This window comes from Perkinsus marinus (genome assembly GCF_000006405.1).
Source record: "Perkinsus marinus ATCC 50983 genomic scaffold scf_1104296932546, whole genome shotgun sequence".
Taxonomy (NCBI): domain Eukaryota; phylum Perkinsozoa; order Perkinsida; family Perkinsidae; genus Perkinsus; species Perkinsus marinus.
Genome location: NW_003215385.1, coordinates 110,409 through 127,679, shown reverse-complemented (window position 1 = coordinate 127,679; position 17,271 = coordinate 110,409). Strand labels below are relative to the sequence as shown.

The 17,271-nt window shown below is 49.9% G+C and overlaps 7 protein-coding genes across 7 annotated transcripts in view; 4 read left to right on the top strand and 3 right to left on the bottom strand.

Moving 5' to 3' along the window:
• The first annotated feature begins 352 nt into the window (after positions 1 to 352).
• Pmar_PMAR005794 (zinc finger protein, putative) lies at positions 353 to 4,285 on the top strand. Its single transcript, XM_002785430.1, has 18 exons — positions 353 to 404; positions 446 to 546; positions 594 to 670; positions 716 to 796; positions 840 to 957; positions 1,005 to 1,108; positions 1,212 to 1,321; positions 1,698 to 1,767; positions 1,808 to 1,882; positions 1,948 to 2,030; positions 2,089 to 2,152; positions 2,205 to 2,313; positions 2,363 to 2,445; positions 2,501 to 2,638; positions 3,463 to 3,579; positions 3,626 to 3,712; positions 3,759 to 3,872; positions 3,918 to 4,285. Exons 2-18 carry the CDS (start codon positions 492 to 494, stop codon positions 3,966 to 3,968), a joined length of 1,536 nt encoding a protein of 511 aa, XP_002785476.1. The 5' UTR covers positions 353 to 404; positions 446 to 491; the 3' UTR covers positions 3,969 to 4,285.
• A 212-nt stretch (positions 4,286 to 4,497) lies between these two features.
• Pmar_PMAR005793 (2-methylisocitrate lyase, putative) lies at positions 4,498 to 6,847 on the top strand (the record flags this gene model as incomplete). The annotated part of the gene is made up of 8 exons (XM_002785429.1): positions 4,498 to 4,553; positions 4,599 to 4,719; positions 5,957 to 6,115; positions 6,157 to 6,268; positions 6,311 to 6,366; positions 6,410 to 6,474; positions 6,520 to 6,648; positions 6,697 to 6,847. The coding sequence occupies 8 exons, from the start codon at positions 4,498 to 4,500 to the stop codon at positions 6,845 to 6,847; spliced, it is 849 nt and encodes a 282-aa protein (XP_002785475.1).
• A 1,168-nt stretch (positions 6,848 to 8,015) lies between these two features.
• Positions 8,016 to 9,376, bottom strand: Pmar_PMAR005792 (conserved hypothetical protein; the record flags this gene model as incomplete). Its single annotated transcript, XM_002785428.1, has 9 exons — positions 9,238 to 9,376; positions 9,090 to 9,192; positions 8,928 to 9,048; positions 8,835 to 8,882; positions 8,668 to 8,784; positions 8,550 to 8,624; positions 8,397 to 8,504; positions 8,206 to 8,351; positions 8,016 to 8,160 (listed from the first exon to the last, which is right to left on the bottom strand). The coding sequence occupies exons 1-9, from the start codon at positions 9,362 to 9,364 to the stop codon at positions 8,016 to 8,018; spliced, it is 990 nt and encodes a 329-aa protein (XP_002785474.1). The 5' UTR covers positions 9,365 to 9,376.
• A 99-nt stretch (positions 9,377 to 9,475) lies between these two features.
• On the bottom strand, positions 9,476 to 11,075 carry Pmar_PMAR005791 (elongation factor ts, putative; the record flags this gene model as incomplete). Its single annotated transcript, XM_002785427.1, has 11 exons — positions 9,476 to 9,540; positions 9,586 to 9,687; positions 9,734 to 9,838; positions 9,882 to 9,990; positions 10,036 to 10,151; positions 10,229 to 10,383; positions 10,426 to 10,562; positions 10,606 to 10,662; positions 10,710 to 10,786; positions 10,836 to 10,902; positions 10,944 to 11,075. The coding sequence occupies 11 exons, from the start codon at positions 11,073 to 11,075 to the stop codon at positions 9,476 to 9,478; spliced, it is 1,122 nt and encodes a 373-aa protein (XP_002785473.1).
• A 1,070-nt stretch (positions 11,076 to 12,145) lies between these two features.
• Positions 12,146 to 15,091, bottom strand: Pmar_PMAR005790 (glutaminyl-tRNA synthetase, putative). Its single transcript, XM_002785426.1, has 18 exons — positions 14,984 to 15,091; positions 14,809 to 14,937; positions 14,688 to 14,762; positions 14,590 to 14,640; positions 14,136 to 14,543; positions 13,973 to 14,085; positions 13,755 to 13,924; positions 13,635 to 13,706; positions 13,545 to 13,590; positions 13,379 to 13,479; positions 13,192 to 13,326; positions 13,048 to 13,138; positions 12,925 to 12,999; positions 12,801 to 12,877; positions 12,618 to 12,754; positions 12,427 to 12,509; positions 12,255 to 12,378; positions 12,146 to 12,203 (listed from the first exon to the last, which is right to left on the bottom strand). The coding sequence occupies exons 1-18, from the start codon at positions 15,055 to 15,057 to the stop codon at positions 12,185 to 12,187; spliced, it is 1,980 nt and encodes a 659-aa protein (XP_002785472.1). The 5' UTR covers positions 15,058 to 15,091; the 3' UTR covers positions 12,146 to 12,184.
• A 111-nt stretch (positions 15,092 to 15,202) lies between these two features.
• Pmar_PMAR005789 (GTP-binding protein, putative) lies at positions 15,203 to 16,469 on the top strand (the record flags this gene model as incomplete). The annotated part of the gene is made up of 8 exons (XM_002785425.1): positions 15,203 to 15,353; positions 15,406 to 15,545; positions 15,592 to 15,660; positions 15,699 to 15,817; positions 15,860 to 15,956; positions 16,009 to 16,124; positions 16,150 to 16,270; positions 16,323 to 16,469. 8 exons carry the CDS (start codon positions 15,203 to 15,205, stop codon positions 16,467 to 16,469), a joined length of 960 nt encoding a protein of 319 aa, XP_002785471.1.
• Positions 16,470 to 16,556: 87 nt separating this feature from the next.
• Positions 16,557 to 17,271, top strand: part of Pmar_PMAR005788 (hypothetical protein) — a gene marked incomplete at both ends in the record, with an annotated part of 2,980 nt that continues 2,265 nt past the window's right edge. The window contains 3 exons of the mRNA XM_002785424.1: positions 16,557 to 16,740; positions 16,873 to 17,045; positions 17,097 to 17,268. Of these exons, the coding sequence (XP_002785470.1) occupies positions 16,557 to 16,740; positions 16,873 to 17,045; positions 17,097 to 17,268 (529 nt within the window). The remainder of the gene's footprint in view (positions 16,741 to 16,872; positions 17,046 to 17,096; positions 17,269 to 17,271) is intronic.

Genomic DNA, 17,271 nt, shown 5'->3' with positions numbered 1-17,271 from the left:
TGTGCATTATCGATCTGACGATGAGTAGGCGGTGACTGTGGAGATTATGAAATGCCCGACTGTGGCGTGTGCTACTATAACCCCTTTTTCCATATCTGTAACCGACGAGACCTCTGTAACCGTCTCCCGTGGATGTTGGCATATTCATCATTGATTCACTCCAGTATTGCTATGTCTGCAACGTCATCCGCGTCGCATACTATAGTCTCGGGGTCCTTCATAACATGACAACGAATCGATTACAACGGCGAGCGCGGTTATTACTTGTAAACGCGAACGCCTCGCGACAGACCAGAACCATTGACAGTGAAAATTCGAACAGAAAGTCTAATGCCTCCCGTAAGCCTCGGTTCAAGAGCCTCGGTATGGAACCAACCCTCACCTACTACCAACCATTGGCGATGGTAATATTGCAGAGCCTCCCGTCCTTTACTGTTGGTGATAGGAGTGATGTACTATTGGGGTTCATCCTCGTTATTGGCTTCTGGCTCATGATCGACTCAGAAGCTTCTTCAGCAGACCATCGATACGCTTCCAACTTCGCAGGTAGATATCTTCTGCCTTTTCCTGATTTACTGACCATCTCATTTTAGCCGCATTGGACAGCAGCAACGTAGGGAAGCCCAGTTCGATATATCGAGGAGTTTATACTATGACGCCTTTGGCTGATGTGAGAATGGTTGCTCACCGGACCTATTTTGAATCTTGTCGTTAGTCTCCGGCTAGCGAGGGTGTACCTACCATCGAGGGCGAGGTGAAGTTGCATATGATTTCCAAAGGAGCCGGCATGAAGATGGTAGTAAGGCAACTCGTCATACCATAACTCGCTCACTTCGTAGATGTCCTTATCGGAAGTGCTTCTGCGTTTCGATTACGATGGCGAGTGGCATGAGCTGCAACTCTCCCCAGCCATCGGGTTTCAAAACAACATGTTCGCCATGAACAGCTTCGGCATGCGTAATCAAGACGGGCCCATCACGAACTTATCATAGATGCTCATTCAGGCCCTCAGGAAGAGCTCATACTCTCCGGTCGCTCGGACCTGTCAAGATTCCGTCTAGCAGGGCTGACTCAGCCAGTGTGCGACATTGGTCCAGCGAGGATTATGGTAAGTCTTCTTGGGAGTATAACAGGAGGACTCGAGCACATTGAAGGGTTCCTTCCTCCCAATTCGGATGGTGTTCATTCTCGCCTATGGCCTTTTGCTGGAGATACATACACCCTCTAGAGACGAGGTGAATGAGGGCGACGTTCTGCCATTGGACGGCAAGAAAATTGCTGTTGGAACGGTTGTGAGTGAAAACTGCGGATTCAAAATCAGGTAGCATCGGCAGGCCATACTCAGATTTGGATTGATCATCATCGTTGGTGATACTACGTGTAATCATATGGTTATATGCACGTCAAATGGGTCTTATATATTTCTTTACGAAAAAAATATCAACTGTGTTTAAAGATTACATCGCGTATTTCCTGATTGAGTCCGTCAGACTTCACTAACAGGGTGATGTCGTCTGCTTCTTGAAAGCCTTTGTTACGCTGAAGACACCAAATTTTATAACACCACTCCTTTTGTGTTTGCCATATTCAACTATTCTATGGCGACCTTCTGGATTCGAGCAAGTTATGGTTCGCTGTTGAGGTGGTCATTATGGTTCAGATGAACTTTTCCCGGTGCATTACGTTATTGTTTTCAGTATGACTCTGCGAGAGATCGATGTGAGAAAACTGGGGAGGAAAGTGATAAATTACTCAATCTTAAATAATGTAAGTATTGGGAGTGAAGTCTTGAGTATTTTGAATTCAGATCATAACTATCTTACAAATTCGATTCTTTCTGTTGCAAATGCAGCATGGTGAGAACAACAATGGCCACGCTAAAGTGAGTTTGGGTCACACAGGCGAAGTTTGCTTTATCCATCTGATTGGTAAAGACTCCCGAGTCAGGTGTCTCTATTGTGTATCGGTATTCAAGCCCTCATGGATGCTTACGACTCACTTATACACCTATTCTTGGGTCTATCGGCTCAGTAAGGCGGCAGCGGCGGCATCATACACGGTGTGGTTGTTAGACTGTGGACTGCTCAGGTTCATGTTCAACACCTTCTCAGTCGTCGCTCTATTCAAGTTCATTCTCTTTAGCATGTTAGAGGTCAGCACTAATCTTCGATAGGTAGCCCTTGATCATTGCATCATCTTCACAGGTGCGGTATCTACTGCTTGTTTGGCGGAGTCGTCGACAGAATCAGTTCAATGAGGGAGGTATGGATTCAATACGACGAGAGCTCGGCTGGCTTTACTCACGCTTTTATGGTAGTAGCTTCTTACAGTAGTGCTACTCTCACTAGTGTGCGCCCATTAGGCACCTTGTTGGTCGGTATGGTGATTCTGTATAATTTCTACCAGTATTTGAACGTTCTTATCATCATCATGCAGTGCTATTGGGTAGTAGTAGTAGTTTAAGTACGTTTGTGTGGAAGTAATCGTCCCTTGATGGCAGGTACCTCAAATAGTATACGACATCGTCCGAGGTCACAAGAGGCCTCTGTCGTGGCGTTTCATAGTGGGTATATCGATAACAAGGATGATTGTCCCCTTGTATGCACTGGCATGTCCATATACCATCTTTAATGGCGAGGTCATAACGGGGGACATGACACATTGAATTTTCGAAACTTCTCTGAGACGCTCTTGAAGCCGCTCATTGTTTGAGCGCTTCCTCACGTGTGCCTTCTACTCTCGTTAGAGTGGGGAGAAGCTGAGATAGTCTCGGGTTGGTTGATATGGATTTTGAGTCGTGCGACGCCACATATTCTTAGCACACATGGTGGGCTCATAATTCATCGAAAGAGTCGAGTTTCACCCTGATATTTGAATATAAAAGCTTTTGTAACACTGTCACTAATCTAGCAAGGTTTCAGACTCCCACTCCACTGCTACTCTGGTTTACGCACTTGGAGACCTCCACATATTCCCAGCTTACTAGTTGTGTCACTCATTCGAAAAGTAAAATACGATGATAATATCAAACTAGAGTTAATCGATAGATGTTCAATAACATTCCGTTTTCCTCCCCTGCAATACCAGGACGTCAGTGAGTCAGTTTACTCCAATATCAGGGTGAACTCGACTTCTTCGATGAATCATGAGCTGCACAGCATGTGTGCTAAGAATATGTGGAGAGGTGTAGTTTGTGGGGTCCAGGTTCGAATCCTGTACCATGCATTTTTCGGTTGAAGTAACTCGTTATGTCGAAGAAGAGGGTGAAAGTTCACAGTAGTGTACGGATTAAGTACGAGTACGAAATTTATGCTCGTTAAAGTGTAAAACGGAGAGAAACCAAACCACCACTACAGCTTGTAGAACGTTGCTGAGGTTGGCCGTTTATGCGACCGACAACTCTTCTTCGTATTTTACCTCATCACGATCTATATTGGATATCCATCGTTTGCTTATATACAGGTGTACCCAGCATTGGCATCAGCACCAAACTCGACCGAAGCCACACTGATAGTGTGTTTGCAAGTAGCACAAATAGCCATTATGTGGGCCCAGGCCAGGTTTGGCCCCAGGTCTTTCGTAAGTCGGCGATGATCCCGACGTGTATGGCAAGGTCTGATGCCAGGTTCCGTGGATTTGCCTACCACACGTCTATAACTACTATAGAGCAGTGCCTTCAGTGCAGGATGAAGAGCTTGGGGCTCCGGAATGCGTAGGGAATTTTGTGGCGCGTGAAGCAGCTTGCATTGTATGTTCAGGTTATCTGCATGAACGATATCGATTTATCGGAGGTCCACGATCCGGAGTCGCGCCCTGTGATTACTCCCTGTGATCATATATTTCATGCTGCTTGTCTTGAGCAATGGATGGACGTAGGTTGCGGCTCTGCTATTGTTGTCGTTGATGGTTGGGATCAGGTAAAGATGGAGTGTCCGACTTGTCGTGGGGAATTGCCTGCAATGACGTGATGATGACGTCGAAGGGGAGCTCGTGTGTACCAACTTTGTTTTTGTATTTCTTCGAAGGACCAACTCTATTTTCGTTCAAGTCGACTCCCTGTGCTGTTGAGCATCCTCTCTACTCATCGTAGACTCCCCCTGTCACTACCCCTATATCATCTCCGTTGGTGAGATGTGGTTTCGACGGAAGAAAACTCTGAGGAACTCCGTGGAGCTTCCTATTGTACAGCGCCATTACGACCAACGACGGGACTTCATGTACTATCGAATTCCTCCAAATATCACTTGTTTATCGTCTATGATATTTTGCCACCGTTCTTCATTGGCTCAGCCTTGGGTTGAGTTGGTCGGTATTGCACTGTATAAGCGGTTCTGGATTCATCGGCATTAGTGATCTCAGGTTAGTCTTCGCAGTGAGTGATAGTCTTATGTTAGTTTAGCCACACGTTGTGAGTTGTTTGTTTCTGGTAGTGTGTTTATGTGTGTGCCGCCCAGTGGGAATATAATGAACAGTGCGGGTAGACGGCTACGTACCCTCATGCGCTCATCACAGTGTGTTCAGCTGCCAGGAGCCTTCAATGGTCTCGTTGCAAGGTGAGACTACTTCGATGCAGCTTCCTAGGATGCTAATTTCCTCAGGATGCTCCCAGTTAATGGTTTCGTTGGAGGATACGTGTCGGGAGGTGCACTTTCAGCAGCAAGCGGCGTGCCTGATATCGGCCTTCTCACACTCGATCAGTTCACTGACAAGATCAAAGAGGTATGTCACTATGCCCCTTTGAGATCTCGGTTTGAGTCCCCCAAAATAGAGGACGAGTGGTAGGAACGTTTATATGTATATTCAAGCTCTTCAGAACAAGCCATCTCCCCCATAGCTGACCCTGTACGGGTTTCAGATGAGTCAGTATACACCCCTCCACATATTCTAAGCATATTCGGTTTTTCGGCTCGTGCACAGTCACCTCAACGAGTACCATATTGCGGCTCAGGGAGGTATGCTCTCATGCTCCACAGGATATAACCTCCAAGTTTCAAGGCTCTTAGGCTCTTAACACTCTTAGTAGTTAGTGAAAAGTCGAAAAGTGGTAAAACATGTTCTCCGCATATTCTTAGCATACACGTGTTAAAATCGCGCCTCAAAATACTAACTTTCACCGGGGAAGTATATCTGTAATTCCGCGCCTAATCTAATGCTATACATCAGCCGAAAGAGACCCTCTCACAATGGTATCTTTCAGCCTGTAGGTGAGAGGCAGATCAATGACTTTCGATCAGGTTGAAGGTGATGTAGCATAAGTCATCCACACAATGCGACTACAGTGGTGGATTCATAATGCTACTACTGCTATAGGGGAGAAGAGGAGAGGGGTGAAGGCGCGCCAATGAAGCGCGCCATGTCATTATCGTATTAGTGTCGTCATCTACCGCCTAATTGAGGTGAAATGAGGGAATACTGAATACCAACGGAATATACCATGCATAGGGGAGTCGTAGTAGCTGCTCCCTCACCAGAACGGCCAGCCCAAGAGGGAGACTTAATTCCTGTCCGAAGTATGGGACCGAGGCAACGCTACAACCAGCAAGCATTGTGGTCAAGTCACATTGTCAATACGGAGATGTGATGTATTGTAGTGTATGACCGGTGCCGTGTGGTGAACCTGTATCATACTACAAATGCCACGATGGTGACTGTTACCATAACACTCATCTACCGCATTCAATCAAGGATATGAAGGCCATCATACATGGTTTAGTGATGATGATGCGCTATGCTTTGCCACTCGTATCTCGTAAACTCGTTGTTGCTCGCAAGCATTCTTTGACGATGCTGGAAATACTGGTTCGATAGCCTTGAATTTGGCGATGAAGGACTGTCGAAGCTTGAATCACCATGTAAATTGATTCCCCACTGGTTGGCTTCTGGCGCTTACGAGGGAAAAACTACACTAGAAATTCACTTCGCGAGTGGAGCACTGTTGAGAATTCCACAGTTTCAGGTTGTGGCCTTCTCTGGTGGTTTGCCGTTCATATGCGACGCGGACACAGGTTTTGGGTCGGACGAGATGGTATCCAAAACGGTTAGAGAGTACATCGCTGCAGGGGCAGCAGGTCTTCATATCGAGGATCAGGAGTTCCCCAAGAGATGTGGTCATCTTGTAGGAAGCATTACAGTGACATGATAATGGGGATTCCACAGGAGGGGAAAACGCTGGTCTCAGCCGATGAGATGATGGGGAAGGTCCGACGAGCACGGGCAGCTGCCGATGCGGCCTATCATGGAGAAAGCGATCACTTCATCATCTGTGCTCGTACGAACTAGTCTTATTCCCTCCGGTGAGCAACTCTCAAAGGTACCGATGCTTACAGCACCCACGGTATGGAGGAGGCCATTGCTCGAGCAAAGCAGGTGAGGTGTCGCTACTTAGCTGAAGGGGTGACTCGTTCTCCAGTACGTCGAGGCTGGCGCTGATATGATATTCCCAGAGGGCCTTGCCACGATCGAGGATTTCCGAGCGTGATCAAGTTCCCTGCATTTATCGACGTAATGGGTTTTCTTTAGTTTTGCCGAGCAGATGCAGAGGCTTGGTGAAATGAATTTGGCCCCTCAGGGGGGTCCTTTCCTGTTGGCTAATATGACAGAGTTCGGCAAGACTGATGCGATTAAACTCGACGAATTTGCATCAGCAGGGTGAGTCCAAAAGACGTTACTTCATGTCCAACTTGTTGTTGGTGATAGTTATAATTGCGTGATATACCCGGTGTCGACACTTCGTTGTGCGATGAAAGCCGCGGATGAATGTTTGAGGCACTTGAAGAGCGAACAAGGATTGAAACAGCATGAGGGAAAGATGCAGACTAGGAAACAACTCTATGAGCTTCTGAAGTGAGCTAAGTGGCTGCTACTATTCCGGCTAAGTGGTGATGGGAAGATACCAACCTGGTACGGAGTGGACCTATCCCAACGCGTGAGGGCTGCCTCTCATTATCTCGGAGTTTTTCAAAAGATTTTCATGTTACAATAGCGTAGGAACGATAATGCTTGTGTTGTGTCAACGGAGTGGTGGCAAGCGTAGTTCGTGCTGGTGGGAGAGTTACTCCCTTGTAGAGAGCGGTCGACCGTTACCAAGGAGGAGCTTCAGGGTCCTCTTACTAACTGGCGTGTCGGCAACAGTAGTTGGTGGATGACTGCCTTGTCCTGGCCTGATAAAGGCCTCTACGCGAAGGAGTCAATATTGCCGCACTGTGGGCTGGGTCTCTTCACATCAGTGAGGAGAAGCAGTGGAGAGGAGATATGCTTTTACGACGGTAGCAGCCTCCTCCCGTTTCGGGGCTACTATACTGGATAGGCACCTTGTTGAGGAGGAATCCACCCAAAGAGGCCGACAGGATGTACTTGATGCGACTCGGGGTGTCCCTGTAGGCTGCTGCTCTTTAATATGATCAAGTCGATGGTACATCAGTTACATAGACGCTTCGGATGATGTTGATACCCCTGGGAGGTACATAAACGATTGTCGTAATGCGGAGTATTATAATGTCCGCTTTGACAAGAGACCCAAAGAGGGCTGCGCTGTTATCGTTGCAATACGAGATATTGAGGAGGGTGAGGGTGTCACCATAGGGGGTGGAAGAAGTGTGTCCATTTTAGGTAGCGAGTTGTTCGCTAATTATGGAGCCCTTTATTGGGCAGGATGGAAACTGCGGCATCCAGGCAGAAGCCCTTGTAAATTATCATGATTTCCCATGGGTTGAATATTGTGTTACCAGTGAAACTATTTCCCATCATCCCGAGGTTATTTCTTCGCTCTCACGTTCCTAATATTATCTCATACTCGTGGCAGCAGGAGCATACGCCCACCCCAAAGACGTGGGTAAGTTCGATAAGAAGTGCTCCAATGGTCGACATACATGTGCTACACGACGGGTTAGATCACTATAATGGCGGTGACACCCCCCATGATGAACACAACACTGCGATATCCAATCGGGTGTGTGTTACGTGTTCTACTCCTACCAAAAAGAAGTCGAGCAATAGCCTCATCATAGCAGAAACTCCTAAAGGTTCATCCCTCCACCATAGTTGATCTTAGCGTTGGAGAAATCCATCTCGGGATGGGCCTTCTTGAATTTCTCTAATAGATCGGCCTGCTTCTGCTGGTCGCTCGTCGGTAACCCCATTTGCTTCCTCTGTTGATCGTACCTGATCCCATACCCTCCGACATCCCCAACATTGCGACTTCCCCACATCATCTTTTCCACAGTCGATCTTGTCTCTCCATCGAGGTCACTCAATTTGGAGTTTTCCGGTACGATCTTTTTCGTATCGATTTCGGCATCACCCTTCACAACACACGACCACCACCTCATGCCATCGTACTTGTCCAACGACAACTAAGAAGAGGATACTAGCCCTGAGGGCGGCCTCCCGAGCACTACATGTATCATCTTGTTGTCTTCGAGAGTCCACATAGAATCATCAGCTTTGATACGGCCATTCCATTCGCCCTTAATGATCTCCCCTTCAGCATTGGTAGCCACCGTCACCTACAGGACGACAGTCAAGCAATCCTAACGTGGTGTAATGCCCACCTTGTCGGCTCCCAAGCTTATCTTGACGTCCCTAGCGCGAGTGCCAGGCCTCACTGGGATGTACACCTCAACGGCCTGTGTAAGAGTACTAGAGAGACCCCACCATCCGTAGACCTACACTGAGAGTCTGCGTCCAAGTGTATTTATCAGTGCTGCCACCATTGCCAGGAGGAGGAGGGGTACCATCTTCACCCTCCTCCGTATTATCATCATCAGTATTCTCCTTTTCAGCCTCCTGTAGAGGACACCTTCCAAGTAGCAACAGCCCCCAATCACTAAGACTACCTTCATAACCTCATCCTTCTTGATCGCCTCTTCCTCCTCTTCCGTTACCTACCATTGAACTCTTCGACCGGCCTCTCGCTCCACCACCACTACCTCTACTATCTTGGGCTCTTTCTCCTCCTCCACTTCCTGTCGACGTTTCCGAGCCTCATATTCCTCCATATCGGCCTTCCTCTGAGCCTCTGCCCGCGCCTTCCTCTCCTCATCCTCACGCCTAAGGATTACTCATACGAACCATAGGGGCCACAGCCTTACTTGTTCCTCACAGCATCAGCCTCCTTCCGCTGCATGGCAATCTGATAATACTTATCAAAGCATCTCGTGACCATGTCTTGAGCAGCGCCAGGACTAGTCTCACCTGAAATGTGGATTGCAGTGAACCGAAGACCCCTCCCTCACTCACCCGTCATAAAGTCAGTCTTCCTCTCAAGGAAGCTAAAGAAGGAGTCCAACAGAGGCTCGATGGCCCCCACCTGCTGGGCTACTGATAGATAGACACCATCGAACTTACTGAGGTCGGTGGAAGACATGATGAATAAATTACAACTGTCATGAAGGCGGCCTCAACGGTGGTATTATGAAGCTCAATTGCTATCAACTTTTCACCGAAACCCTTTTCTTTCGAAACGAAGTACCATGCATCACAACCCCACTCCCATAAAGCGGAAATCTTGAACGACCAAGCCAAGCTTCCGCAGCCTTTCTCCTGACGATAAAAATAACCAAACATGAATCGCTACGCTCCGCCCACCAACTGTCTCAGCCTTGTTATTCTCTGACTGGCCCGACGATGGCGGCAGAAGGATCTCCATCTCATACAACGTATCTTCAGCACGCATCTTGGCGGCCTTACCTGCACACACTCGCAAAAATATCCCCCCCCTCAGCTGAGAGAGTACCATCGAGGATCTTTTCCAAGACTTGGTCGGGGATCTCCTTCCCTCCTGCCGCAGTAGATGCCAAATGGGCAGCCCTCCCTATCTGCCTCTCCGCCTCAAGTACATCTACGACAGCGCATCACCACTACTCTTTTTCAGGCCTTCCCACCCTTAGGAACGTCCCCGACTTGGATGTACTTCGGTCGTTTAGCCACTACTTGCATGGCGATGACCTTGCCGATGAAGGCCAGGGCGTCTTCATCGACCATACCGCCTCCCTGTGGTGGTGACAAGTAACCACATGGTATCGTCCCCAGACCTACTTGGCCGGACTTCCCCACCATCACCAGACTCGCTAGTTTGCCGACGTCCCGACATTGGTTGCCATTGATTGCTGAGTGGACGTAATGGTAGATGTGCGAATCGGGAGGGGTGGTGTCTGAAAGCATATGGTCTCGATAAATTACAGTCGTGGAAGTTGCATAAACGCCAAAGAACGCAGAGCCAGTCTTTTACCTGGTGAATGCCCTATAGTGGCCACCCGCTTGAGGCCGATATTTTCCCCCAGAATTGAGCTGATCTCCAAGATAGCATCGCTGACCTTCAAGCTCTGTAGCTCCTGCCTCGGACGGTGGTCTTCCATAACAAGAGTAGTGTCGACCTTGACTGGTCTGATGATGATAATCATCGACATGAACTCTCGAGAGGCCCACCCTTTAAGCATGCCCTCCACGAGGAGGCCTTCGACACCAGAGCCAACATAAGGCGTCTCGGTGACCAAGTCCGCTAGCGTGTGAGCAAACTCGACGAGGAGGGGGGTCCGACCAACAAAATCCGTCTCGCATGAGATCTACTCAATGACAGCATCACGAGGCGAGAGCGTCCCTCTCTACCTCAACCAGAGCTCCATAGTGACCACGGACTGCTGCTGCTACCACGCCTTCCCCGGCCTATAGAGGACCATCGCATGTTAATCCTACCTCCCCCCCCTCTATACCCGTCGGAAGGTCTTCTCACTGGCTGATTGGATCCCCCTCTTCTTCAACCACGTCATAGCCTTCTCGACATCGCCGCCTGCACCAACACCAGTCACGTTGGAGACGACGCAAGACTGCCTGCCTACCCTCATCGGCTAGGGCATCTCGGCACTTGCTGATGGAAGCACCCGTCCTCTTCCGCAGCTCTTGGACCTGATATATGCCGAACAGGAGGGGTACTCCAAGGTTACTACCAAGGCCATGGAGGGCTTGTACGCCTGCTGAGGAGATGCACAGAAGCTACGGCCCATCAAGGAGGGGCAGCCCCACACGAGCCTCCCAACAGCGTATGAGGGGCCGAGGAGGCTTCTGGAGAGCAAAGCCATTCAACTGAGGACGAGGAGAGCTCCTCCCCAAGGGCCTCAACGCGAGGATCGATAGCGGCAGCAAGGTTAAAAGTAAAACCAGAGTAATAATTATCGGTAGTCATCGTGGAGCCATGACATCATCCTGTTGCAAGGGCTGCCGCCTCCACCGACTGGCCCTCCTCCTCCATTGGCTGCTTCTTCTTCCTCCCCCTCCTCTGCTCTACCGGAGGAGGGTCACCACCCTCTGGTGTAAGGACCCGACAAACCTCATCGTACCACCGGTATCTACAGCATAGGACTAAAGGAGCTCTCCTCCAGAGGTAGTACATCTCGTGATCCTCTGCAGTTGAGGAAGGGATGGTATTGGGATCTAGCAGAGACCTCAGTTTAGGCGCCTTTGCCACTAGTTCACGAGGACGGAGACTTCCCATGTCCAGCTGACGAAGGGCCAACCTCCCTGTGACGCCATCAACACCTAGCGATACCGTCACTGCGCCACAAAATTACCCAATCGTATCATCTTCCTCGTAGCAAGTGCCTCCTTCTCCTTCTGCCTCTCTACCTTCCTACTCGCCTTAGCCGCCAGCTTCCGTTCATACCACCGGACCACCTCCGCCTCATCACATGGATCGACGATCTCTAACCATCAGACTCAATAACCAGGCCCTCCCCAAGGCCTCTCCCTACCGTCCGGAACAGCACTAAGCCTCCACAGAGCCTTCTTAGCCTTCGCCAGTATAGGGTCGACGTGGGCCTCCTCCAACACCCGTCGTGATGTATGCTTTCGTACTGCTGCTTTAACTGAATTGTCTCCCTCTTCTGCTGGGGGTAAGAGTAGGAGGGGGCACGGCGTGGCATGGTAGCCGTTGAAGCACTCCCCGGATGCCTTACCATTCACGACTGTACTAAATCGTACATAAAGTGGACTGCCGACCGCAGTGACGAGGAACAGTCGCCTATGGAAGAGTATACTTGTCGGTAAAGGCTTCAGTTTTGAGCCCAACATGGCCTAGTCGAACTGAACTCCCTCCTCCAAGGAATTGCAATACAACTACAAAGCGCCAAGAGGAACGTAGAAGAAACTCTTAACGATAGATGAAGGATCAGCGGCTAAGGACTGTGTGGATTCAGTGGTTGCTCTCGTACCTGTCGAAGTGGCCCATGTGTCGGGGAGTATTCCAAAGGCATTGTCATTACAAGCGTCTTTGCTTCTCCCACTCCTTGTGAAGCTTCTTATAAGCACTCTTGGCGAGCTTCTCTCCAGCTGCGTCGTGAGTAGGGATGCCACTCTCATCGAATTGGGAGTACTTGTCTGTTTGCTCTGAGGACACTACTTGCACACCCGAAGTGAAGAAGGAGTGGTACGAACCTTTGAACATATCCTCGGGCCTGATCTTCTTCTTAGCCTCCTTCTCGGCTAGCTGGGCTGCTTGGGCCTCCTTACGAGAACGACTGATGGGACGGAGGTCAATGACCATCGACAGGGGCATCTTGCACTACTACTACTACTACTACTACTACTACTACTACTACTACTACTACTACTACTACTACTACTACCCCGCGTGCTTCCCCTCAGTTTTCTTGAGTCCACTCTCCTTGAGAGTGACTGTGAGGTTGCATGTAAGCTGATCAGCAGTGGAATCCTTATCAACGACAAAGTAACCAACACGCTCGAATTGGAAAGTCTCCATCGGCTGAAGAGGACCATCAGAGAGGAGACCGATAGGGGACCGTGCTCACCTTAGCCTCAGCCATGGAGGGCTCGAAGTAGGCCTTATACTCTCGAAGACTGTTAGGATTCAATTGGGATAACCAAGCTGAGCAGAACTGATGGAAAAATAGTAAAACAGATCTCCTCCATTACCATCCTTATCAGCCTCTTCCACCTCCGCTGTGCCAGGTACCATGGATGCTTCTTCCTCCGAGGTGGCACCCTCATCTGAAAAGTCTAATAGTGCTGCTGACCGCGCGCCACAAAAATGATTACCAGTGGGAGCCGACTCTGGCAATAATAGATTCTCATACCAGTTGACTGTGCCCCGCACTACATCCTCATTACTCTCCTCAGCATCGACCGCCTACGATGTAGAAAAGGAGTGGTATGAACCCTTACTGACCAGCCTGATGGTACCCAATGGATGACTCCCTTGACGTCCTTAGGAAGGCTTCCCTCCCCATGAAGGGAATCAGGGTCATGACTGCAGATGACCACTCCCTCAGGGGTCACTCGCTCGGCCTTGATAACGTACCCGTAACGTAGTTTCACCTAATTTTGTGGCGCGGTGAAGATGGTAGATCTGTTCAATTGCTGGTATTACCTTTCCGCCTAGTGAGAGCCTCTTGAACCCTTCAGGAGGGTCTATGCGGAAATCACTCGATTCAATTACAAGTCGGTTGCGCAAATACAACTTGCGGGAACCTGAGAGATTCCACCAAAATCTTCGCTGTGCGCAGATCAAGTTTGGGTACACATCTTGTTATTACCCGCCTCAGGCATCCCAGGATGGTTCGGTGCCTCCACCTCGATACGCTGAGAGGGAGAGTGGACTCAATGGTAGCACGATGGAGCCCTACCTCCTCGTCGGGCATGGTCTCGATGTAGACCTTCACTGGATTCACCACACACATCCTACGATTGGAGTTGGCCTGAAATGGAAGGCATCCTCATACCGAATAGGTCCACAAGCTGCTGACCTCGAGATCCTCCCTAATGCACTCGTCTAGGAGTACACTATCAATAGTACTCAGACTGGTGGACACCCCTACCTTCTGGCAGAAGGTGCGGAGGGCCTTAGGGGTCACACCTCGTCGACGCATACCGGAAATCGTTGGCATTCTAGGGTCATCCCAACCACGTACAGAGTCTAAAGATACCAATGAGATAGTGAGTAGTACCGTTGTCATCCCCTTACGTGAGTTCACCAACTTCAGCAGCTTCCTCTTACTCATTATAGTGTTGGTAACCTGCAGCCTCGCGAACTCATACTGATGAGGTCGGGAGGGTACGGGTAGATGTGCCAAGAACCTACCCCAAGGGGCCAGTACCATCACTCTCACACATCATCAGCCTACTACCAGTCATAGAGCTCTCGATGGTTTTCGAATTCCAATGTGCAGATGGAATGAGTAATATGTTCAATGGCGTCCTCCTCTCCATGGGCGAAGTCGTATAGAGGGTAGATACACCACTTTTTGCCGGTCCTGTGATGCTCCTTATGGAGGATCCTATACATGGGAGGGTCCCTCATGTTCATGTTGGGAGAGGCCATATCGATCTTGGCTCGCAACAAGGCTTCCCCTTCCTTGAACTTGCCGTCCCGCATCTCTCGGAAAAGTCGGAGGTTCTCCTCGGGGGTCTGGTCACGGTTTGGGGAGTTGGTGCCGGGGGTATTGATATTGCCGCGGTTGATGCGGATCTCGTCGGGGGTTTGGAGATCCACATAAGCCTCCCCCTTGTTGATGAGATACTCGGCCCACTCGTAACTGAGGGAGGGAGGGTAGGTCGGTGTGGAGGGATGGGGAGTATTACAGCTGATCGAAATAGGACGATGCGAAGAAGAGGTTGTCGTCCCAGTCGAACCTACGAGGCAAAACCTGCAGAGGTTCGATCCCTGGCAGAGACTTTACCCTAGCCACTTGACGTCCTCCTGGATGCTCCTCACATACTCATCACTCTCAGCACTGGGGTTGGTATCATCGAACCTATAGCCGACCTGATTTGTTTCTTCCTAGGGGCAACCTAAGATACCTCAAGTGGCAAGTACCACCATATTGCTTGGCCAGCCCAAAGTTAAGGCAAATGCTCTTAGCGTGTCCAATATGCAGATATCCGTTGGGCTCAGGAGGGAATCGAGTAACGATCTTCTTACCATGGCACCTGATTCGGACCTAATCTGTATCCTGCCAACTTGAACCTAAGATACCTTCCTCCGGGAGCCAGGTCCTGGTCGATCGCAGTTTGAATGAAGTTCTTCCCTGTGGACTCTGTTGTAGACATCAAAACCGACCGAATACGCCGAAGTAGTATGGCTGAGTAAAAACCAAATATATACGACGAGATCTGACGACAGACCGTTGAGGAAATGCAAGTAAAAGCAAGTAGAGCAAGAATTGAGTGCTTACCCGTCTGGTGAGGAGCATCCATGCCTCGGGGTCGTGTAGCAGGGGTGGCCTCTCTAAGCAGTAAGGGTCCTCCGGTCCAACAGCCGCCGACCTTCCTGGCTCGACCTTTCATACCTCTCGATGTGGTCAACACGGGAGTGTTGTGGAATCCTACAGAGCGTATCCAAGCAGGTGGGACCTAAGATATGCTAGTGCGCAGCCGGAAGATTCTTCACTCCCTCAGATCCCCTATTGTCTGACAAGGCGACTTTCTTACGTCACCTGGAGGGGGCTGATGAGTTCTTCCGAAGGAGTGTTGCGGCCCATCCAGTATTGGTACGACAGAGCCTCCATAGACTGCAGCAAGGGCATGGGGTGCCAACGGTAGGGCCCAGGGGTAGGGGGGGGGCTGCTGATGGCAGTCGAATAGGTCGCCTTCTGTGGCCGATCTAATGCTGGCAAGTCTAGTCTGGTGAACGGCTTGTTGTTCGGTCGACAGGTAGGGCTTCTCCTACCACTCCTTCGACACATCTTCAGGTCGCTAGAGCCTCTAAGACTCCTGGTCGGACCAGACAGCTGTTCACGTTCGACTTGGGCAGAGATGAGCACATTAGAGAGGGTAAGGGTAGGCCCCTAAGGATAGTCGACTTACCAGGGTAGGCCGACGGTCGAGGGGGGAGGGAGGAAGAGTGGCTCAGGTTGGGGTTTGCTAAGGGAATCGACGCTGACCAGAAGGCAGAATGGAGGGCCCTTGTGGGGGAGTATATGGAGAGGGCTGACAATCTACGTTTAGTCGTAATCATCCTACCACTCCTTCTTCACTTCGTAACAGATACTAGCCTGACAGGTGTCATTGATAGACGTCATTGAAGGGGTTAAGTCGACCGATGAGTATCTCTGGAAGCTGACGGTTAGATCGATGGAGAACCGTAGTATTATGGAGGAAGGGCCGCCGCCACCGAGGTACTAATAGGAATATCTACCGTAGGAATATAAAATCTAGGTTGATGGTGGTCCTCACCAAAGTGGACAGAGTCCTTCCCACCACCCTTCACGAGGAGGTAGCCTCCATCTTATCGCGGATAGAGTACTGGCAGAAAGAATACGACGTAGTACCCCCTGGCCCCTCGACAGTAACGATCTTGTCCTTGCCGGCCTCAGCTTACCTTTTGGCCCTACGTACACTGTGTGAGTGCACAAGATGGGCACGGTATGTCCGAACTTCGGGCGGCTTTGGTCGAGGCTATGGATAAGCGATGTTGGAAAAAACAAAAGATTCCTGGCAGGTCGAAATTGATGCCACCATGATAGGTCGTCGTCATCGTCGTTTCTGCAATTTCCTGTTGTTGTATTGAGTCGTCTGCACAGTAAGTGTAGTTTGTTTCTACTCCGGATATGTCAATACGACCAGAAAATGAGTCGGCAGGTGGTGGTGGTGGTGTGTCACCATACAGGACCCTCCTGAAGTATGCTAGAGAATATACCCATTCGAAGGATGGTCAGAGTAAACACCCCATTGGGCTCATGATGTGCGGATTGAATGCCGGCCTCATGCAGTCTTTAATATTCAACCCATATGGTAGTAAAGAGTCTATACTCGGCTATATTGTCTTAATAGCTCTACTGCTCTCTCACGCAGCGACTAGTGTAGGTGCTGATAGCACTCACGTATACCCTCTCCCTTTCATAGTTGTATTCCGTCTTTCCTCAGATAGAGCACTTTATCTCACCATAAAGCACAGCAAGGATACCTCGGGGTACCATAGGAGCTTCCTGGACCGACGGAATTGGCCCCAACGACCAGGGCAGTATTTTGAGGGCGTCGGCCCGGCGGTGCTCCAGAAGGCTGTCAGCTTCGGACTATACTTTCCTATGGAGGAATTGGTATCACCCCCTTCGTTGCGATCTAATACCACATCTTTTTCACTTCTTCAGTTCTTATCCTCCCCCCTGGTCGAGAAAGCTGGAGGGGCCTGGCTCGCTGGCACACTAGCAGGCCTCGCGAATGGCATCTTCACGACGCCGTTCAACGCTGTGAAGTTCTCAATATGGCGGACTGCTCCTCAAGCCTACTCCAATCCAGCTACGGCAGTCACTGTCCTCAAAGGTG

What these genes read in the sequence shown, in the direction of transcription:
- Pmar_PMAR005794 (XM_002785430.1), top strand. Translation starts at nt 492, where the DNA reads ATGATCGACTCAGAAGCTTCTTCAGCAGACCATCGATACGCTTCCAAC. An exon ending in TTCTCTTTAGCATGTTAGAG is followed by an intron (nt 2,153 to 2,204) that starts GTCAGCACTAAT and finishes TCATCTTCACAG; the next exon opens with GTGCGGTATCTACTGCTTGT. An exon ending in GGTTTGGCCCCAGGTCTTTC is followed by an intron (nt 3,580 to 3,625) that starts GTAAGTCGGCGA and finishes GTCTGATGCCAG; the next exon opens with GTTCCGTGGATTTGCCTACC.
- Pmar_PMAR005790 (XM_002785426.1), bottom strand. Translation starts at nt 15,057, where the DNA reads ATGTCTACAACAGAGTCCACAGGGAAGAACTTCATTCAAACTGCGATC. An exon ending in TCCTGGGATGCCTGAGGCGG is followed by an intron (nt 13,480 to 13,544) that starts GTAATAACAAGA and finishes GGAATCTCTCAG; the next exon opens with GTTCCCGCAAGTTGTATTTG. An exon ending in GCCCGAGGATATGTTCAAAG is followed by an intron (nt 12,379 to 12,426) that starts GTTCGTACCACT and finishes TAGTGTCCTCAG; the next exon opens with AGCAAACAGACAAGTACTCC.